At 35.9% G+C, this 15,412-nt stretch overlaps 1 protein-coding gene across 1 annotated transcript in view; it reads right to left on the reverse strand.

Annotated features, from left to right (window-relative positions):
* Positions 1-457: 457 nt before the first annotated feature.
* Positions 458-15,412, reverse strand: part of HDAC9 (histone deacetylase 9) — a 923,925-nt gene continuing 908,970 nt past the window's right edge. Inside the window, exon 27 of the mRNA XM_032304495.1 lies at positions 458-4,261. Within this exon, the coding sequence (XP_032160386.1) occupies positions 4,222-4,261 (40 nt within the window). The 3' untranslated portion in view covers positions 458-4,221. The remainder of the gene's footprint in view (positions 4,262-15,412) is intronic.

Genomic DNA, 15,412 nt, shown 5'->3' on the forward strand with positions numbered 1-15,412 from the left:
TCCTGTATGAGTAAACCATGTTCATCTAAAATATTTATACAATGGACCACATGACAAGCATGCTTTGTTTCATGAAGCAGTTGACGGAGTAAAAGTAAGGAGGCACGGGCTATGATTTTCAATGTAAATATGACTGGGAAAAGAAGACACACATAGGCACTTCCATATTTTACTGATGGTGTTAATTCAAATGATATAATACTCATAATATTTCATTCAAAAGGCAGTAAATAGTATAAAATACTGCTGGAGACCAAAATACAATTGTATCTTCTGGGAACACAAGAGATATTTGAAGAAGATCATGGCCATGTTGATGACCAGTTTTGAAGACGACAATAAAAAGTCTCCATTTCTTAGCTTAGATCATCTGGTTTTCATTTCTTTTGGAGGTGAAAATGCCCTTTTTATGGAATAGCTGAACAGGTATTGTTCAGCTATTGTTCCCTACTACTTCTTTTTTTTTTTTTTCTCCTCTTATTTTCTCAGCAAGTCAAGTGATTTCATTCCTAGAAGCACGAAAAGAATGGATGCCACTAGAAATGACGATGTTAAATTCTGACAGAGTGATTATTTCAATCTCAGAATGAATTGCTTTTAAGACAGAAACCTTTGGCTTGTTTGTTTTGTGGATGTTAGACATTTAATACTTTCACTGAGATAAACTGAGTGTAAACTTTCAAAAGAAAAATAGTAAGAAATATTTTAAATAAACCATACTAAAAACATAGATGCTGGTATAAAAAATAAGTATAAAAGTACTGATTGAAGAGAAATTTTCTCCCAGGAGACTTTCCACATGGTCATTCTATTTTACTTCCATATGGAGTTTGTGAAGAAACCCAGTAAATCCACAAAGCTTTTGAATGACCTTCAGAAACAAAATAGTACTAAACTGTTAGGAGAGACCAGCCCTACAGTTTCTGAAATTGCATGAGGAGTTGTCCTGCTTTCAAATCCACTATACTTTCTTTCTTTCTTTTTTTATAAAAAGGTTTCAAGTAATCTCTACACCCAGCTGGGGCTTGAACTTACAACCCCATGATCAAGAGTTTCACACTCTACTATCTGAGCCAGTCAGGTACTTCTGCTTATCTTCAGGGAGAGGTATGTGAAAGTTTTGCAAAGGGTTATAGTCAAAACTGAAGGCAAGGTTTCAATTCTTGTGATTGTTAATGAAATGTGATTTGTAACAGTTTTTCATGAGTATCTCTGTTTTCTCTAAAAGTGGATTTCTATCTCTAATATCGATGTTGTAAATTTGTTACAAATGTTTTAAAATATTTCATCTCAAAATGCTCTTCCTATTTACTAAGCAATAATTAAATAGCCTCAATTTCCACTTGAAGTCCATTTTACTTATTATCCTAATAAAATTGTCTATTTTTGAATTCTATATGCAACCCTGGATTGTACTATATAATTGAGAAAATTTTCTTACTGTACTTATTATCAAAACATTTTAAAGCCCTATGATTATTTACGAATTGGTTTCTAAAAATTCATCAGTGTTATTCATCATGTATGAGCTATGAGATTGTGAGAAAGCTTGTGTATTTAACCTTCAAAGTATGGATCAGAAAGATATGTTATTGATAGTATTTAGAGAGGAGTTCTAATAACCTCTTATTATTATGAGCAATAAAAATTAAATATATAAGTGAAGAAAACTATTACCACGTGAAGCCACCCTTTTAAAAAGTGCTGGTCTATTTCAAAAGAAGCATTGATATTCTCCAAAAGCCTCCATTCTGTCCCTGAGGGCTATGCTACAGCTTGTAACGGTCTAATCAAAAAGCACTGGCATTCTGTTCTTACAACTACATTCAGCTGTGATTAATCCTCTCCATAGTTTATCTGCCTCTCGGAGTATCCTGAAGACCTAACCAATTGGGTACAGTATCACATGGGAGGATGTGTGATAAACTCATTAATGTGTCATGTATTAAATTTAAATAACCATGGCGATGTCCTAGCGATTTGGCTTTATCAGGTTGATGGTTGTGTATAGTAAGTGGCAAAATTATTATAGGCAACTTCAGTAAATTAGTATGCTTGCACTGTATGGTTTCATTTTCTTGTTCAACATCTAAAAAATACCTGGGAGGACTGAAAGTAATAATTGAGATTTGTTACTATCAAGTTGATTTTAAAAAGTCACAATTACGTTCCCAATTAAAATATGATATAAGTTCCCTTGTTGGGCGTGGGGGTTCCTTTGGCTCCACTACTTGGTTTTCTGTAAGTAAATCTCTTCAAGCGATTACAGAAAATAGAAGAGCTAACAAATATGACTGGCACGAATTTCTCTGAAAATATGAACTTTTTTTTTTGCAAAAATTCATTACTATTATGAATCTAGATTGACCTTACCCTTATGCAATAAAACTAATTTTTACCTAATACTGAGTTACATACCATTTCAGATTTCCTATTTCAAAGGGTGTCTCAAATTTCTAAGATGTTAAACCAACTATTGAGCCATTTTTGTATATGTAATAAAAGTCTTTAAAATTAAAATGGTAATCCTAAGAAAACCAAATGCATGAAAAATATGGTCTGACTGTATAACAAAAGGGAGTTATATAATTCTACTTGAGTGAGATCTTTCATCTTTGATTTACAGGTTAGAGTCCTCTTTAACTAAAACCATATTGTTCTATATCTTTCATATCATGGCCTTCCCTAAAACCTTGTTTTAATTAAGGTTTCTTTCAGATTTCTGAATAAAAGCATGACAATCTTCCCTTATGGGTTTAATATATCCTTTGAGTTAGGAAAATATATAAAAAGAAACATCAACTCTTTCAAAAGCATTGTCAGATATTAAATACTGCGAGGTATTCTACATCAATGTCTTTAGGTGTTTGAGTTATATATTGAAATAAAATTTAGGGAGGCAGGGGCATAACCTACTTATATTTAGTAAATCGCTTTTCATCTCAGAAATAAATGTCCTTTATTTTTAGCCTCTGACATTAAGGCAACATGTGCAAAGGTTAAATATGCGTTTTTTTGTGTGTGTTTTTCCCCCACAGGAAAGCACAACTTCGAGGTTAACACAATTCAAGGTGACTTCAAATACGCAATGCCTTCATTAACACATTTTGAAGATCTAGAAAATTCGGTGATATTGCTTCATCTCGATGGTGTCTCAGCTAAAAGAACACATCACACCAAGCAACTGTGTTAACCTGAAAAGTTAAAAATAATGAAATACTCAAACCTCCTGAATAGCCAGGGAGATTATGGGTAATCTTTAGCTTTTCTGTAAGGAAGGGAGGATGAAAGGTAAGAAAAAGCATGTGCTGGAGGAAAGAAGATGGAAAGTGCAAACTAGGTTCTTGATAGATTTGGAAAAAAAAATTAAGACCATCCTCTGTGGAACATATGCTTAATACTACTTATCATCAAAGAAAGGGACGTATGAGGGGGACCGGAGACTTCATCCTCAAATACAACTGCAAATCCCCCACGTGTGAGAACACACAGAGGGATGTTAAGGAAATAGGGCTCTTCTTCTAAAAAAATGGACATAAAATACTGCACCATTACATACAGTATGTGAGGGTCCTTTGGCATTTGGACTTTGAGATACAGGATGGTTTATTCTATTGAAAAAAGCCTCATCCCAGTTCTTCCATCTTGAACTCTTACTAGCAAGAAGTGAACCATGTGTTTAAAACAAAGGCCAAAAAACAAACAAAACAAAACAACCCCTGCAATATGTCCGGAACTGCTGTCCATTCATAGCTGAAAACAAATCCTGTCAACAGTTTAAGACTGACAAAAATTATCCAATAAGAAACTGATCAGAATGTCAGGAATGAGTATTTTTCAGGTTTTGCCCAGAATTTCTCTGGCTGTCATAGCATCCATAATAATTAATAGTATCTAATGCCATACTGGATGTTATTAGTTTATACTTAGGGCCTGGCAGTGGGTCACCCAGCATATTAAAAGCATGCTGGAAGCAGTTTCTTCCAATAGTGGTTTACCGTAACTTGAGAATCACAGCGGTTACGTTTTAGGAATCTTTAATGCCCTTTCAAGTCCATCCAAAGAACAAGTGAAGCTGCTGTTCGGAATTTTGTGCCCAGTGTTTACGTTACATCGAATCTGTGCCACCCAGGCAGCAGACAAGACATGTCTGAGGGTGCTGGGTGGGGGATACACAATGATGTCACACACAGGAAATATGGGGGTGGGGGGCTTGGCACTTCACAGGGCTGGCTCCTCTTCCATAGGCTCACCAGCAGTTCTGTAAAAATAAACAGGCAATCAGAATACGGCATAAGAGTACACAATGACATTGTAGATTTTCATGCATAATCAAAGCTGATTTTTCAGCTCTCTCTGATGTTTATTTGTGTTATTCAGTTATCCATAAATAGAGTTTCTTTCCTAGGAAGTATAAACAAATGTCAAGTGGAAAAACATTTTAGATCCAAGCAATCATTGGAAATGTTCCTGTTTATATTAAAACATGTCAAAATATTTTATAATTCTAGATTCTGAAATGTACATGTTTTGTGTCTAGTACAGTCCAATAATTTATTGAAAAAATTAACTACAATGTTTTATTTTAGAAGTAATCACAATGATTTCCTATTGAACCAGTTTGCTAATGAGAGCAAAGGACCCAGCTCGCTTCTGGAGGAGACTCACCAGGGCTCTAGTTTTTGCTTCTGTGCTTTCATAACTGGATTGGCTGCCTGCCGGAGGCATTTCAAATCAAATTCTGAATTTGATTAGCAAATCGCTGCTACAGACCCAACGTTTTTACAAGAAATGCTCTATGGTAGTGTGTAAATAGCTTTTATTCGACATCATCTGTGTGGTGTTCTGCTCAGGCAAAACCAAAACTAATTGCTTGAAAATTTATACTTGATATTTAAACTTAATTTAGTAACACTCTGAGGGTGTTTTAAGGCAAACTTTTAGAATGATTTTTAATTTAGTCAAAGGGACAGATTGTAGCTGAAATACAAATACATTGAAGCAGTTACATTGTTGAGGGAAGAGACCTGGGATTTGAGGTACTAAGAGAATTGAGTTTGCATCTGAGCTCTAGGATTTGCTAATGTTGCCACTGCTAACATTGTAAATATACTGTTAGTGGTGGCTTCAGTTCAAAACCATGAGGGAAAAAGGTTCCTAAGAGAATTAATGAAGTTTAAAAAAAAAAAAAGGAGATAAAATTCACTTGTAAATAATAAACACTATGAGACATTTGAGACATTACTTATTTCATATTTTGGATTTTTCCCTTTGTCATCTAACACATACACAAAATTATGTGAATGGCACAAAGACACAGAGTTATGTCTATGCTACCACAGGAAGCTAAGGAAACACAGTATTTGGATGATGGTTCTCTTTGGGTGGTGGAATAATAGATAGATGATTTTCATTTTCTTTTTCATACAATTTGTATTTTCCAGTATTCTATAATGAGTTACTTTCATATTAGAAAAAAAATGCCACGTTTAAAACATGGCTGTTTATGAAGACTAACTATTTAGCAATGTTTGTTTACAGATTTATAATGGAAAAAAAGCCAAGACTTCTATGCATCTATAAGTAGTTGCCATTTTAACTTGGTGTTTTTATAATAATTTAAAATACTGAAATAAAGTTTTTATCAATGAGATGGTAAGAAAAACGATTTTAATGCATTCTCTAAAGAATGAGAAGTATCAGTTATTCATTACTTAACATTACCCAGAAGAGGGAGTTCCACGAGTCCACATGGAGAACAAAACAAAAAAATCATGTCTTAGGTAGTCATAGCCTGACCAAGAGTATACTGGATAAGGAGGCTATGAGAAGGTGTTTAGAGTTGCTATATAAGATAAAAGCTATTTATTTATTTATTTATTTATTTATTTTAAAGATTTTATTTATTTATTTGACAGGGAGAGAGAGAGAGAGATCACAAGTAGGCAGAGAGGCAGGGAAGCAGGCTCCCTGCTGAGCAGAGAGCACCATGTGGGGCTTGATCCCAGGACCCTGAGATCATGACCTGAGCAGAAGGCAGAGGCTTTAACCCACTGAGCCACCCAGGCGCCCCAGATAAAAGCTATTTAAATGAGTCATAATCCTACTAAAATCATTCCAAACTAAAATTATCAGCATTCTGAGAAGAAAATTCTTAAAGAAAACATTTAAGTAGCTAATTTATACGTAATATGCAAACTTATTTACATCTAAGAATATGTGGATAATACAGGTGTAGAATCCTCAAACTAGGTACTCTAATGGAGACTGAGTTTTCCTAATTTCTTTGAAAGCTTCGGGACCCAACTGACATACATTATATAAATTTAAAGTGTACAATGTGATGATTTGATACACATATATTACAAAATGTTTACCACAAAAACACATCTTTCACCTAAGCACCATTTTGTTGTTGTTATTGAGAACATTCAAGATTTAATAATATAGCAACTTTCATGCATACAATACAGTACTGTTAACTATGGTCACCTTGCCTTACATTAGATCCCTGGAATTTGTACCCTTTAACCAACATTCCCTATTTCCCCTAACTCCCCGCTCCCAGTAACTATCAATCTATTATTCTCTGTTTAAGTGACATGTATCATTGTATAAGTTTAAGGTGGTTTCATTTACATTTATTGTGAAATGATTATCATAATAGTTTTAGTTAACATCCATCAACTTACATACATATCAAGGTCAATGTTTTTAGATTTCACATATAAGTGAGATCATACAGATAAGTATTTGTCTTTCTCTGTTTGACTTATGTCACTTAGTCTAATGCCCTCAGCTTCACTCACATTGAATCTTCTCTCTTATGGCTGAATAATATTCCATTGTAAGTTTAAACCACATTTTCTTCATCCATTCATCCATCAATCGAGACAGGTGTTTAGACTGTTTCCTTGTCTTGGTTATACTGAGTAATGCAAAGAACATGAGACTGCAGATATCTCTTCAAGATAGTGATTTTGTTTCCTTTGGATATATATCTAGAAGTTAAACTGTGGTATCACATGGTAGTTCTACTTTTAATTTCTTGGGGAATCTCCACCACCACCATTTATTATCTCATCTTTTTTATGCAAGCCATTTTAACTGACATAAATGCTGTCTCATTATGGTTTTTACTTGCATTTCCCTAATGATAAGGGCTACTGAACATCTTTTTATATGCCTGTTGGCCATCTGTATGTCTTCTTTAGAAAAATATCTGTTCTGGTCTTTTGTCCATTTTTTAATCAAATTGTTATTTTTTTGCTATTGAATCATATGTATCATGGTTTACATATACATCATATATCACATACATACATGGTTTGTAAATATTTTCTATTTCATAGGTGGCCTTTTCATTTTGTTGATTGTTTCTTTTGGTGCACAGAAATTTTTAGGTTGACATAGTTACACATGTTTATTTTTGCTTTTGTTACTTTTTCTTCTTTTAGTCATATCTAAAAAATCATGGCAAAAGACCCAAATCAAGGAGCTTTCCTCTATGTTTTCTTCTAAACTATAACTATGTTTATAGTTTCAGGTCTTCAGTCTATTTTGAATTAATTTTTGTGAGTGGTGTAAGATGGGATTCAACTTCATTCTTTGCATTGAATATCTAGTTTTCTCAATATTGTTTACTAAAGGATTATTGTTTTCCCACTGAATATCCTTGGCTCCTTTGGTAGATATTGGTTGAGGGTTTATTTCTGGGCTGTCAGTTCTATTCCATTGGTCTATGAGTCTGTTTTTTTACAACAGTGCCATACTGTTTTGATTACTGTAGCTTTGTAATACAGATTTAGCTCAGGATATGGGATGCCTTTGTTCTTTTTCAAGATTGCTTTAGCTATCAGGGTCTTTTTAAAAAAAAATATTTTTTATTAACACATAATGTATTATTAGCCCCAGGGATACAGGCCTGTGAATCGCCAGGTTTACACACTTCACAGCACTCGCCATAGCACGTACTCTCCTCAATGTCCATAATCCCACCACCCTCCCCCAACCCCCACCCCCCACCAGCAACCCTCAGTTTGTTTTGTGAGATTAAGAGTCTCATGGTTTGTCTCCCTCCCAATCCCATATCAGGGTCTTTTCAAATTCCATATGAATTTAAGGATTTTTAAAAATTATTTTTGTGGAAAATGCCACTGGAATTCTGATATGAATTGCACTGACTCTATAGATGACTTTGGATAGTATAGATACTTGACCATCATTAAATCTTCTGTCTTTTTCAATTTCTTTCATTAGTCTTCTTTTTAGTATATAGGTATATAGATCTTATTTTGTATTTTGAAACTTTACTGAAGTGGTTTATTAGTCTTACTATAAGGGTTTTGTGTGTGTGTGTGTGTGTGTGTGTGTGTGTATGTGTGGACTCTCTAGGATTGTCACTAGCAAACAGAGACAATTTTACTTCATCTTTTCTTGTTTGGACGCCTTTAATTTCTTTTTCTTGCCTGATAGCTCTGGGTAGGACTTCTAGTACTATGCTGAATAGGAGTAGTGAGAGCAGGTACCCTTGTCTTGTTTCTGATCTTAGAGGAACAGAATTCAACTTTTTACTGCTGAGTATGATGTTAGCTTTGGGAATGTCATATATATTGTTTTTACTATGTTGAGGTATGTTCTTTCTATATCTAATTTCTTAACCTTTCATTCTAGTAGTGTGGTGCATCACAGTGATTGAAGTGTAAGCATTCAACCATCTCAGGGATAAATACTGTTTGACGATGTTGAATTTTTTTTTTTTTTTTTTTTTAGATTTTATTATTTATTTATTTATTTGACAGAGAGAGAGAAATCACAAGTAGGCAGAGAGGCAGGCAGAGGGGGAAGGGGAAGCATGCTCTCTGCTCAGCAGAGAGCCCAATGCAGGGCTCGATCACAAGACACAAGATCATCATGACCTGAGCTGAAGGCAGAGGCTTAACACACTGAGGCACCCTGATGCCCCATTCTTTTTTTTTTTTTTTTTCCTTAACTTAATTTTATTTTTTCAGTGTTCCAGGATTCAAAGTTTATGCACCACAACCAGAGCTCTATGCAATACATGCCCTCCTTAATACCCACCACCAGGCTCACCTAACCCCCCCACACCACTCACAACCCCTCCAAAACCCTGTTTGTTTCTCAGAGTCACAATCTCTCATGGATTGTCTTTCCCTCTTGATTCCCCCAATTCACTTTTCCTTTCCTTCTCCTAATGTCCTCGTGTTACCTTATGCTCCACAAGCAAGTGAAATCGTATGATAACTGATGCTCTCTGCTTGACTTACTTCACTCAGCATAATCTCTTATTCTTTAAATGCATAGCTGAAAGTGCCAGGATTTTGTTGAGGATTTTTGCATTAAAGTTCATTAGAGGTATTGGCTCTATGATTTTCTTTTTTTTGTAGAATCCTTGTCGTATCTGACTGTGGGAATGAGGTAATATGGGCTACATTAAAATAGGTTTGACAGTGTTCTCCCCTCTTCAATATTTTGACAAGTTTAAGAAGAATTGTGTTAATTTTTCTTTAAATGTTCTAGAAGAATTCACCAGTGAAAAGATCTGGGACTGAATTTTCCTTTGTTGAGAGGTTTTTGATTACAGGATCCAATCTACTTACTCATTATTGGTCTGTTCAGATTTTCTGTTTCTTCAGGATTCAGTCTTGGTATGTTGTAAATTCTAGGAATTTATCAGTTTCTAATTTGCTGGCATATAACTGTTCCTAGTAGTCTCTCATGATACTTGCATATGTATTGTTAGTTGTAATGGGCCCTCTTTTATTCCTAATTTTATTATTTGAGTCTCTTTTTAAAAAAGCAACTGAATTTTGTTTATCTTTTCTGTTTTAAAAAAATTCTTTATTTCCTTTATTTCTGCTTATTTCATTTGTTTTCTGCGGATTTTTGTCATTTCTTCTTGATAATTTTGGGCATGCTTTGATATTTTTCCTAGAAGTTCTTTAAGGTGTAATGTTAGGTTATTTATTTAGGCATTTATTGCTATAAATTTGCCTCTTAAAACTGCTTTTGCTTTATCCATAAATTCTGTTATACTGTGTTTCCATTTTTGTTTGTTTCAGAGTATTTTTTATTTTCTTTGGTTCCATCCTTGATCCATTAGTTGCATCAAGAGTTAATATCCACACTTTTGTGGATTTTCCAGTTTTCCTCTTGTTATTGGTTCTAAATTTCATACCACTGTGGTCAGAAAAAATATTCCTATGTTTTCAGTTTTTAAAAATTTGCTAAGGTTTGTTTCCTTACAGAACATGTGGTTTGCCCTGGGGAATGTTCCATGTGCACTTGAGCAAAATGTGTATTTTCTGGCTGTTGAATGAAATGTTCTGTACATGTCTGTTAGATGTATCCATTGTAGAAAGTGAAGTATTGAAGTCTCCTTTTACTGTATTGTGGTGTATTACTCCCTTCAGATCTGTTATATTTGCTTAATATATTTAGGTGTTATGATGTTGGATGCATAAATAATTGTTGTACTCTCTTAATAAGCTGATCCCTTTACCATTATATAATGGCCTTGTTACAGTTTTAGACTCAAAGTCTATTTTTTCTTATATAACTATCCCTGCTCTATTTTGGTTTCCATTTGCATGGAGTATCTTTTCCATCCTTTCACTTTGAGCATGCGTGTGTCACATCCTAAAACTAAAGGAATCGTTTGTAGGCAGCATATAGATGGATCTTGTTTGTTTGTTACATCCATTTAGCCACTCTATGCCTTTTTCATGTTATTCATTATCATCCTTTCTTTTCAGCTTACAAAACTTCTTTCGCCTTTCTAAGCCAGGTATTGTGGTGATGAACTAACTCAGCTTCCGTTTGGGAAAATTTTTATCTCGTCTTCATTTCTGAAGGACAACTTTGCTAAGTAAACTATTCTGGCTGGTAGGTTTTTAATTTCAGCATTTTGAATATATCATCCTACTCTCTCTCCTGGCTTGCAAGATTTTTGCTGAGAAATCCACTGATGATCTTATGAGAGTTCCTTGGTATGAGACAATTTTTTTTCTCTTGACACTCTTGACACTTAAATTTTTCTCTGTCTTTGATTTAGACAGTTTTATTATTTTATTAACATCATTTTGGATTGGAATTTTGGGCTGACGTACTAGCTGCATAAACTTGGGTATCTAAGTCTTTCCTCAGGGTTGAGAAGTACAGCCACTATTACTTTAAATAAATTTTCTGTCATCTTCTCCTTATGGGACTCCAATAATTCACAGATTGTCTTAATGATGTCCCATAAATCCCTTAAGGGGTTTCTTCATTCCTTTTAATTCATTTTTTACTTTTTGCCCCTCTGACAAAATAATTTCAAATTATCTGTCTTTGACTTTATTGATTCCTTTTTATTTGGTTCAGTCTGATATTGAGCTCTGTACTGAATTCTTTGATTCAGTTATTGTATTCTTCAGCTCCAAACTTTGACTATTTACTGTTTTCTCTGTTGAACTTCTCATTTTTTTTTAATTGTTTTCCTGATTTTTGTTGAATTGTTTGTGTTCTCTTATAACTCTCTGAGCACCTTTATAACAATTATTTCTAATTCTTTTTCAGCCAATTCATGTATCTTCATTTCCTTGGATCAGTTACTAAAAGTCTACTCTGTTCCTTTGGTGGTGATCCCTGTGGCTCTGTGTCTGGGGCAGGAAGGCACAGTATTTGGTTGGCTCAGGCACCTCAGGTCCACAACACTGAAAGCTGTGTTGTCTTTGGTGAGCACTATGCAGGGAGGTGGGGAGATGCTGGAGTGACTGCAAGGGATTTTGGAGTCCTCAGTGTCTTCTTCAAGTATAGCACCTAGGGACTAGGACAGGCCACTGTGGTGGCTAGAGTTGGTGGTGCACACCCTTGGCTGCAAGGACACTGGGTCCTGGCACCAACTCCTGTGACTGCAAGCCTTCCCAAGGTGCACAGCACTGGAAACCAGTGCTGGGACTCAGGCTGGTGGGGTGCAGGTACACAGGTGGAGGGGCTGATGCAGTTGAGCTCAATGGTGCAGGCTAGTCACAGAAGTCAGGGCTAGATGTGGGCTTCGATTTTTGGAGTATATTCCTATGGCTGAAGGGTCTCAACACAGATATGGGCATGGCATTGAGGCTAGAGATGTGAGTTGGCCAAGGGTGTGCAGGTGTACAGTTGGAAGGGCTAGCTGCATGTGGGCTCAGCAGATCAGGCAGTGACAGAAAGCAGGGCTGAATCCTGTCTTCTGGCAGTTGTGGGGGCCTTGACTGTCAGTATGGACTCCTATGGCTGAAAAGTCTTGCCATACGTGCATTCATGGCAGTGGAGGCTGGTGATGGGAGTCCGGCCAGCATATGCAGGTGCATAGCAGGAAGGGCTAGCCCTGAGTGTTTGCGTGGTGGTGGGTCAGTGGCAGGGTCAAGGTTGGCATCTTGCACTGGTGTAGCCCAAGAAGCTGCAATGGGCTGCTGGTATAAATCCCAGGCTGCAGAGGCATGGGTGGCAGAGGGAGAAAAGAGGGAAAGACCTGGATAATTGGTGAGCATGTTGAAAACCTGTGGGGGAAAATCCTCAGTGGTAAAATCTGCAGGGGTCTGAAACAGTTGTTTTGGACATTGGTTTCTTCATTGGTGAAAGCTGCTGGGGTCCTTGCAGAACATGTCACTAGAAACCATGATCACTCCCATTGCATATCTGGTACTGGTAGCCCCCACCCTTCTTCCTTGCTCCTAGCCATCTCTGTATGTCTCCATTTTGCCAATTCTCTGGGTGGGTGAAACTGAAGTGGTTTTTTTTCCTGCAGTGTCCCAAAAGGCTGGGGATGCTGGTCACTCACTCTGCTCTTTCATTCCCAGCAAGGAGAACTCTTTCTAGCTCAGGCCCTCTTGGTGCTGAGTAGTGTGAGTCGGGAGGATGGGATGACTCAGGCAAAATGAAACCGTTCTTCCTTCCCTTTTTGGGCTGTTATTCTGTTGTTTATTTTCCACTCTGTTGTTTTGTTCCACTCTGTTGCTAAAGTTTCTTGAGCGGACTTCTGAGCTCTCCCAGAGCTATATTTTTGCACTGATAGATGTCCAATTATTGATCTTTGTTGGGAGACTAAAGCTCAGGTCTCTGCTCTCCCATCTTAGTGACATCACTCTCCTGGCTTGCATTTCACTATTTCTAAACCAAAGCAACAGCAAGATTGTCTTTCCCCCTATACCCAGGACTCAGTTGTGGCTGGAATTTCAGAGAAAATAGTTTGTAGGGAAAATGTCCCAGGGGTCAGAGATGTACATAATAAATATCTACCCTTGGTGAAGGATCTGTGCATTCTCCAGATGTATACATGACCAGCCCGGGCTCTGAGGACATGAGTAGGGTAACTACTGGGCAGCCCACACTTACTGGCAAAAATGGATCCTCTTCTGTAGAAACACAGGAACTTTCAGGTACAATATAATATAATCTTTGCATCAGATGCTTCTCTTTCTTTTTCTCCCTTCAAAATCATTTCATACTGACCACTTTTTTGAAAATAGTCCACTTATAATCCCCACCTTCTACTGAATCAAATACACATCCACATAACTGACCAATTCTCTCGGTGTCTTGCTGCATAGAAATAGTGTTAGTAGCAACTAACACTGAAACTCCTAGATTTCAAGGTATGCTCTGCATTTAAGTCCCAGCTCTGTCACTTTTTAAAATTTAACTTTGAGCAAGTCCACACTTCTAGATTCTCAATTTTCTCTTTAAAAGTTGAAATGGTCCCTGACTTGCTCTTAGGCTTAACTGAATGAGGTAATTTAAGAGAACATGCTTTATATACTGTAAAGTGTTGAACAACTATAGAAGAATTGTATTATTTATATCTGCCATTGTGATGATTTATAGTATCATAGCTTTCAGTGGAGGTGTACTGTCTTTATTGAATTCCTATTCTTATGTAACTATTTTATATGTCTACATACATCTTTAAAAAGATCATTTTTTAAGGAAATAATCTTCATGAAACACTTAGAAAGTCAACTGGTGAGGAATGACCTTTTAATGGTTATTTTGGTTAAAGCAATGCTCTGGAAATGTGGGGGCTTCCCACTTCCATCATCTATGTACACACACCAAACTTACCTTGATTAACAAAAACAGAGTTGTGGAAAGAGATGGGGAAAAGGAAGAGATGCAATTTTTACAGTTTTGAATTTAATTTCTTTTAAAATTAGGTAAGATGGAGACACAGTAAGGTCAAGAATACATATAAAATAAAACCTACAAAGATAAATTTTAGTTCAATAGTTTAGCTAATTGAAGACATAAACTTCTATTACAGCAAGCCAACTTCACAGTGAACACTGATCATTTTTCATCAATAAAGGGCAAAGATTACACATATTTAAGAGAAGGATCTGTTCAGTCCAGCAATCACAGGTTGAGAAAACTTCTATAAATATAAAGCAGAAAGAATTTAACTTGAGAAAAGATATAGCATAAAATTAAATTCTTGCATTTTCCTTAAATTCCTGTACATTTCCTTAAATGTATTTAATTTCTTATGATTTTTAAAATAGTATTTATTTATATTAATAGTGTCATTTAATATGGCATGTTTTTTCTTGTTTTGTTGATTTAATCTCCTTAATATCTTACTTTCTCTTCCTCTTCCAAGGCAAGCAATCTAATGCTATATGTACATTATTTTGTTGGTAAGGTGTTCTTCAGAGCTTTATATTATTGTTTCGTGGGCATATATTTTTATTTTATGTAAATTCTATTTTTATACACATATATAGTTTCTGCTGCTTAATTTTCAAACTCAGTATTGTATTTATTAAATCTTTCAATGCAGTTATGTTTATCTAGTCTGTACCTGTGAAGAACTACATGGCATCTCCATGGTATACATCTGCCACGTTTTAATGACTCACTCTCTCAATAATGGATCCCAGGTTTGACTCCCTCTCTCTACCCACCATGAATACAGCTATAGTGAACAACCTAGTACATGTACTTTAATGACCCTAGATGAGAAAGTCTTCAGTATATACATATAGCACAGGGATAGGATTACTAGGTCATATGTTTTGTGTATAGTAAATCCTACTAAATTGCTTTCCAGAATGGCTGTCATAGTTTTACCTTCCCATAGCCTCCAAAGTTCCACATATCTACTGGTTCTGACATTCCCCATGTTACTGAATTTTTCACTGACTCAAACAATAATAGACTGAGTGTCTATTATACACCCTGGCTCTGTTCTAGGTATTAGAAATATAGAGGAGACACAGAAAATATAACAGGGGTATCCGATCTAATTTTGGGATTGCCAGTCAGTGAACATTAACCAAGAAGAGGAAGTGATATTTGATCTGAGACCTAAAGGATAAGTGGAAGAAAACAGAGAGGCTAGCATAGGGTCAGTGGGAGGTAAAGGAAGATAAGTATT

This window comes from Mustela erminea, chromosome 11 (assembly GCF_009829155.1).
Source record: "Mustela erminea isolate mMusErm1 chromosome 11, mMusErm1.Pri, whole genome shotgun sequence".
NCBI classification, from domain to species: domain Eukaryota; kingdom Metazoa; phylum Chordata; class Mammalia; order Carnivora; family Mustelidae; genus Mustela; species Mustela erminea.